Below are 7,732 nucleotides of genomic sequence, written 5' to 3'. Positions count from 1 at the left end.
ATATTTTATTGTGATCCTTTGCCTTGTGTTGCCGCCCTGTTGTTTGGAAGCTTGGTTGTGCATGTACAATATTGAGCTGCCCCTCATAGAGGAGTTTCTACTCTTTCCCTATTATTTGATTGTTTGGTTTTCATATTATTAACTTGTCTCTCTTTGATGGTTACCTGCTGTTGGATGCAAGAATTCAAGGAGGAAAGATGCCAACAAGTGTGCAGCAATAGCAAGAGGTATGTTCACACTTAGTAGTGTTATTATTATTACATAGTGCTTAATAGTTACTACTAATCACATTTATTCTACGTTTAATCTTCCTACGCACTTGTCAGTAGGCTAGCGCCTGCCTAGCACCTAGCGTTTGTTAGAGGAAAAGGCAAGTTTGCCCTGCTCCATTGCCATGAATGAAGCAAACATGAGTTAAGAGTTTATAGCTCAAGATCTCTCAGACCTAGGGTGGGCATTCCCAAGAAAAAGAATTGTGGGTACAACTAATCTGTGAACAACCAGCCATAACCCCCCCCCCCAAACATTGCAGTGCAGGATTATTTTAGAAGCCAGATTTGCAGGTAGCAGACTCAACAATTCAGAACAGAGAAAAAAGGCAACACACTAAAAGGAAATCTACTTAGGCTCTATTGTCTGCCTTCTTCCTGTTCTCCAGAGTTTGCATCATCATGCCCAAATTCATCTCTCTGGTCTTGATCTTCTTTATGAAGCGTCGGTCGTCAAAGGGGTCTGCAGGACCTCCTCCAAGAAGTTGAACCATTGGAACATTCTCTCGCGCAAATTTGGCTTGAACATTGGCAGCCAATCCCTCACAAGTCTGCAACTTTTCCTCAGCACCATCTTGATATCTGACCAATTCTGTCCATGGAATACAAAGTCATTTCTAGTTAGCCAAATACTCCACGCAACTCTAGTAGAGATGCAGTTTAGAGTTTCATAACTTTTTTCACATAATCATCTCTCCGCTAAGTCAATGTAATAATCTATCAAAACCCCAATAATTTTTTTTACATAGCCCCACATACACTTTGTGACCTCACAATTAAAAAAGAGGTGCTGGGATGCTCTCTAGTTCAGAACAGAATTGGCAAAGCAATGTTTCGAAACACCCTTCTTCAAGAGATTGTCAACCGTCATCAGTTTGTTATTTGATAATAACCCTAAGAAAACTAAAACTCTAGGTGGAACATTCACTTTCCAAATTGCTAGGGTGTAAACTGCAAACCGTTTGAACTCCCAAAAAAATAATGATGGCATAAAGGGATTGAGTTTAGTAAATTTTTGAGCTTTCATAAGCCCACACCAAAGCATCCTCATCCTGATTGAGCTGAACTGAGGAGACTATTTCCACCCGTTTCATCCATCTAGAAATCATATTCTTAGAAAAGTTGCTAAAATTTAGCTTGATCTCTTGATCATCCCAGATCTCATCTAAAGATTTACCAACTAGCAAAGAATGGCTATTAGAGTCCTCTCACTAACATCTAGCTCTTCTGGATGTGAAAGGAATTGGAGCACCTTTGAACATGTTAGTTTCTAGTCTCTACTAATTGCTCTCTAGTCCCAATTTAATGTATATGTGGTGATGTTTAAATTATGGTTTTTGGTTTCAGCATCATACAAAGAGAAGGAATAGGCTGACAACAGAGCGCCTCAACTCTCATCCAATTCAATAATAAGTTGATGTCCAAGAAGGAGAAGATTACCAGAAAGAGTAACTATGAAGTGCTCCTAAGTAGTGATGCTTCTGAAGATCAAGGATTTTTTTAGATACTAAAAAAAGGATTTTTGTTTGAGGGAGGGGATGATCATGCGGTGGTTGTCTTTAGGGAGCAGGAAGATGTGGGAGAAATGTCGGGGACAGGGATACCATGGAGTGTCCTTGGAGAAGCAATGGATACTAATGAATAGCTTCAACCTAGGAGGAGTACAAGAGTGGCTAGAGAGGTGGATGAAGAAGAGTGGGAATCTGAATTTGAAGATCCTGATTATCAGGAAGATGACATTGCCTATGTGGATGATGAGGATGAAGAAGCAATTCTAAACTCTGTTACGTTTGCAGAGCGAGGAGATTGCACGAGGGTAGCATGTTGTCAAGTTATCTAAATACTAATATCTAATATCTAGTGTAGTACTACTACTTAATTTCTGGATCATTAAGACACGTGATGAACTGATAGTGTTGTTTGTATGTTTTATTGTGATCCTTTTCCTTGTGCTACTGCCCTGTTTTTTGGAAGCTTAGCTGTGCATGTACAATGTTGAGCTGCCCCTCATAAAGAAGTTTCTACTCTTTCCCTATTATTGGCAGCACACCAAGAGGAAATCTACTTAAGCGTCTGCCTTCTTCCTGTTCTCCAAAGTTTTCATCATCAGACCCAAATTCATCCGTCTGGTCTTGATCTTCTTTATGAAGCGCCGATCGCCAAAGGTGTCTTCAAGACCTCCTGCAAGAAGTTGAACCATTGGAGTATGCTCTCTCGCAAAGCCATTGGAGTATGCTCTCTCGCAAATTTGGCTTGAACATTGGCAGCTAATCCCTTAAAAGTCTCCAGCTTTTCCTCATCATCATCTTGATATCTGACCAATTATGTCCACAGAATAGAAAATCATTTCTAGTTAGCCAAATACTCCACGCAACTCTAGTAGAGATGCAGTTTAGAGTTTCATGACTTTTTTCACATCTTCATCTCTCTGCTAAGTCAGTGTAATTATCTATCGAAACCCCAATAAATTTTTTTACATAGCCCCACATACACTTTCTGACCACACAATTAAAAAAGAGGTGCTGGGATGCGTTCATAACAGAATTGGCAAAGTAAGGTTTCGAAACACCCCTCTTAAAGAGGTTGTCAACCGTCATCAGTTTGCTATTTGATAATAACCATAAGAAAACTAAAACTCTAGGTGGAGCATTCACTTTCTAAATTGCTAGGATGTAAACCGTTTGAATTCCATAAAAATTAACGATGGCATAAAGGGATTGAGTTGAGTAAATTTTTGAGCTTTCATAAGCCCACACCAGAGCATCCCCATCCTGATTTAGCTGAAGTGAGGAGAATATTTCCACGAGTTCAATCCATCTAGACATCATATTCACAGAAAAGTTCCCGATAAAGTTTAGTTTGATCTCTTGGCCATCCCAGATCTCAGCTAAAGATTTACCGCTGTACAACTCCCAAAACTGGACGCCTAGCGTTTTATTGAATCTTACACAAGACATATGTGTAAAAGTTTAACCGACTTTATTGTTAATACTGTACTGCTCCCAAAACTAGACGCCTAGCGTTTTCTCGAACCTTTCACAAGACATATGTTAAAGTTCACTTAATTGTTAGCGAACCTTGCACAAGACATATGTTAAAAGTTCACTTAATTGTTAGCCAAAAGTTACATGAGATCCGGTGATTCGTTCTCTCATATGCGTCCATAGACTTGTAAAGATAGATTTGAAAATGCGTATTTAAAGAGATAAGCCATCGTTCATAACACAAATATGACACTAATATACCGCACGGTAAATAACTAAATATCTGAGGATGTAGCTGCTTCTAGACACTTTTTTTTAGTGGAAGCTGCTTCTAGACACCTATGTGCAGAAGATGCCAAGTTCGCTCCCTATTCTTTGTTCTCACTCTCACCGGCAGACACTGAGGCTGGTGGTAGGTGGGAGGACGCGGGCCCCCTCTTCGGTTTGTTCCGTTCCTGCGAGCGCCGCCGGCCCAAAAATCATCTGCTGCCCCCCGAATGCCCCCAGCCCACGGTAAAACGCCTGGCGCCTTGGCCTGCACTGCAAGCAACAACCGCGCGCGACCGGAAACGTGCGGAACTGTGCTAGTACCGTGTACGACGACCGCCCGCGTCGGCGATACCAGTACGACACGGCCGCAGAAACAAGGGGCGCAAAAACGGCGGCTCGCTCCGGGCGGCGGGGGCGCGCCGCCGCCACCGTGGTGGTGGTCTACGCCGCGTCTCCGCATGACCCGCATCAACCGTTGAGCTTCAATCGGACGGCCCGGTGAACGACTCGCCTCCCTTGCCGCCTACCTGCTTGGAGTGTGTTTTCTTTTTGAATTTTTCCAGGCCTTTTTTCTGCTCTGACGATCGGAGCTGGGGACATTTGCCGTTCTGCGATTGCAGTGAACAACGGCGACACAATGGTAGTACAATTGATCTTTTCAAATGCTTATTATAGCAGCCAAAATTCTAAAAGGTTGTATGCATGTAAATGCAACTCAGTCACAGTGATGGGCAATTTGTTTCCATCTCGGAAGCTATTCCTCTGCCGCGAGATGCGGAAGAGCACGGATCAGAGTTGATCGAACTGCAAATCTTGATTACACGATTGACTTGGGGAGTTACAGAGCAAGGTTACAAATGAAATGAAACAATGGATGGGTTCAACGACACAAGACAAGGATCATCAGCTCGGCGTTAGCCAGCCACTCACGGCGACTGCGGACGAGCAGGGGAAATTTTTTCACCAAATTTACTGAAAAAAGAACATCAGGATTCAGGAGGCGTCCGTTATTCGGTGAAGAGCGACAGGGACGCCGGGTAGTAGTCCTCGAAGCTCCACAGCCCGGAGGGCACCGGCGCCTGCGGCTGCTCCTCTGCGACGGGGGCGGGGACGGCGGCGGCGGCGGCGGGCGCGGCCGCGCTCCCGCCCTCCATGTAGGGGATGCCGAGGAAGTTCATGTAGTTCTCGTAGGCCATCAGCTCCTCGGACAGCTCCTTGACCTCGTCGGACACCCCTGCCTCCGCCTTGGGCGCCGGGAGCACGGCCGGGGCTGAAGCAGCTGGTGGCGGCGGCGGCACGGAGACTGGGGACGAGGTGTCGTTGGGGAAGTTGACCTTGGCCTTGGCGCCCCGGATGCGCCTGGCGGCGCGGTCGTAGGCGCGCGCGGCGGCCTCGGCGGTGGGGTAGGTGCCGAGCCAGACGCGGACGCCCTTCACGGGGTCGCGGATCTCCGCCGCCCACTTGCCCCACGGCCGCTGCCGGATGCCGCGGTACTGATTCTTGCGGCACCGCTTCGCGCGCGGCGCTGCACGGGATCAAATCAAAAGATTATCGATTGCACCCTCTGTGAACCGAGCCGGAAGAGACCAAGAAAGAAACAGAGCAGAAAGAAATAGAAGCCGAGTGCATACCTCTCTCGCCGGAGGCGCGCGGGGCGTGGGAGTCCTCGGCGTCGGCTTCGGAGTCCGGCCAGAAGTCGGCGGCGGACACCCGGCGCCGGGCCGGGATGTAGTCGAAGATGATGGCGCCGCCGCACATGGATTCCTCGAGTAACTCGGAGTTGGGGGGTTCTTGGTGGAGTGCTTGGGGATGGGGAGGATCTGGTCGGAGTGGAGTGGAAACAAGGGGAGTCAGCGGGTGTGTTTGCTGCGGACGTTGGATTGGGTTCGCCGGTATTAGACGGCCGGTGTGTATTTATACAGGGTGGAGTTGTGGGCGCGGTGACCTGGGACTAGGCTGGAGTTAGGGGAAGTGCAAGGCAGGCGCTCCAAAGCTGGAACGCGCTTCAGACCGACGTACATGGCAGGCGTGACTCGTGAGAGACTTACATGTTTTTTTTCTAGAAAAACAAAGGCTTTGTTTGGAAGTGCAAGAATCCTAGCATGCTAGTCCATGCTACTCTAATTGTTGGAAGCTTCTAGTACAAGCTGTTGGTAAATTGCTACATGTATCAAGTGCGTACCACATCAACTAGCAGATCTCCATTATAACTTACAGCAGCAAATAAAAGTGACTCAACATTATTAGTACACCAACTCAACATGCAAAGATATGAACTGACATGTATGAAACGAAATGCATTCGTTTTTTTCCAACATTCAACTATGTCCCTGAACATCAGTAACGGCGATCATTATTGGGAGAATAAAAAAAGTCAAACATTGGTACAGTTAAATAACACGTTAATTATTGCGATTACAGAAAAATAACTCCAACAATACAACAGACAAATAACACGTAGACCTCACACACGTCTAGCACGCTCAGCCATCCGGCACCCTGCGGATATGTCATCACGGAGTGTATTCATGTCATCCTCGTCGCCCTCTACGGCATCATGACTTGTGTCCTCGTCAACATCATCTATGCCCCAGAAATCATCGGCATCATCCATATGATAGTGTAAATCGTCATTGTCGTTCTCCAAAATGAAGTTATGTAGTGCACAACAAGCCAAAATAATTTGAGCCTGTTTGCGCTCCGAGTAATGTGGGAGACCCAACAAAATGCGCCACTTCATCTTCACCATACCAAATGACTGTTCTATGACCGACCTAAGGGAGGAATGCGCTCGGTTAAAGATTTGTTTCATACCTCTAGGCCGAGGCGCCCGTTTCCATACTGCCTGATGATACGTCACCCCCTTGTACGGTGCCAAAAACCCACGTCGGTTTGGGTACTCGGCATCCACAAGGTAATACTTGCCTGCAATAATGATTAGTCACATATATTACAAAGCAGCTAGCAAAGCAAATGCCACAAAATAATTACAACAGCGCCACATACCTTGAGGTGGATGTGGAAACTTGTCACAACACCTCTCCATCGCCTCCCTAAGGACTGCCCAATCATGTGCTAATCCTGGAATCCCAGCTGCAATAAATGCGAACCTCCGGTCGAAGTCACAGATGGCAAGCACATTCTGAGTTTTGTCATTGTGCCTATTGAAATACGGACCCTGCTTGTTGCCAGGCACAATGACTCTGATATGTGTTCCATCAATGGCTCCAATTGCATTGTTGAACAATGGAGCTTACTTATGGTTTCCTAACTTTGGGTGCACTGAACCAAACTCAGAGGCCTTTGGTTTTATTATGTCGTTGGCTAGCCTCCACACACAATCCAAGACATGATTGAATTTTCTACTTATTGTCTCCATTGACCTTGTAAACTTATCCTCTGCCTGCCTCACAGGTTCAGGGGGCCCAACCATCCACAAGAACATGGCTAAAGCCTCTCTAGATGACATCCTGCTTGTTGACTCCAATCCATATGACCTAACCAAAACCTCATGCAGCATCTCAAAACATGTTGGGCTCATCCTAAACATGTTATAACAAGAATTTTCATTGCGAAGAGTCCTTACTACCCACTCATTTCCTGTTTCAGGGGGTTGCCTAGGTGGGTTTTTGCATAGATATTTTGTGTAATAAAGACCAAGTATGACAGCCTGCCTCACCAGTTCTCTTCTTCTCCCGCTTTCTTCAAGTGCGGCCTTCACAGGAGGAATGACCCAATGATCCCTTCCGAATACATCAGCAAGTGCTCTATGCACTGCATCTGTCTCTCCTGAGTCCGCTGTATCTTGGTGGACGGCTTCTGTTGCCATGGGAGCAGCACCTTGTGCTGCAGTTGCTGCTCCTCCAACTCCGGGGAAGCCAGCATTGTCTGCTGTACTTGAAGCCTGCAATGGCAACAGCAAACAACCAGTTATATGTGACATATAGGATCAAAAAAATGCAGCAGCCATAGAAGAATGTAAATCAGAAACCGTAATATGTGAAGGTCAAGGTAAAAATGCAGCAGCCATAGAAGAATGTAAATCAAAAACTGTACTATGTGAAGATCAAGGTAAATTGAGAGGGTCAAGTCCAAACAAGGACTACATCACATAACCGTACTATGTGAAGCAGTACACAAAGACAATGCAAATGGAGAGGTTCAGTTCCATGAATACAATGGAAGCGCAAAGGTTCAACTACAACTAAG

The 7,732-nt window shown here is 46.0% G+C and overlaps 1 protein-coding gene across 1 annotated transcript; it reads right to left on the bottom strand.

Moving 5' to 3' along the window:
* Window positions 1-4,318: 4,318 nt before the first annotated feature.
* LOC120676601 (ethylene-responsive transcription factor ERF071-like) lies at window positions 4,319-5,425 on the bottom strand. The gene is made up of 2 exons (XM_039957913.1): window positions 5,155-5,425; window positions 4,319-5,048 (listed from the first exon to the last, which is right to left on the bottom strand). The coding sequence occupies exons 1-2, from the start codon at window positions 5,279-5,281 to the stop codon at window positions 4,531-4,533; spliced, it is 645 nt and encodes a 214-aa protein (XP_039813847.1). The 5' UTR covers window positions 5,282-5,425; the 3' UTR covers window positions 4,319-4,530.
* Between the last annotated feature and the right edge of the window lie 2,307 nt (window positions 5,426-7,732).

Source organism: Panicum virgatum, chromosome 5N (assembly GCF_016808335.1).
Source record: "Panicum virgatum strain AP13 chromosome 5N, P.virgatum_v5, whole genome shotgun sequence".
NCBI lineage: Eukaryota > Viridiplantae > Streptophyta > Magnoliopsida > Poales > Poaceae > Panicum > Panicum virgatum.
This window is presented reverse-complemented; position numbering and strand designations above follow the sequence as displayed.

Excerpts from the sequence above, each read along its gene's own strand:
- LOC120676601 (XM_039957913.1), bottom strand. The coding sequence starts at position 5,281 with ATGTGCGGCGGCGCCATCATCTTCGACTACATCCCGGCCCGGCGCCGG. Across the intron at positions 5,049-5,154 it reads GCGCGCCTCCGGCGAGAGAG|CGCCGCGCGCGAAGCGGTGC; the intron begins GTATGCACTCGG and ends GATCCCGTGCAG.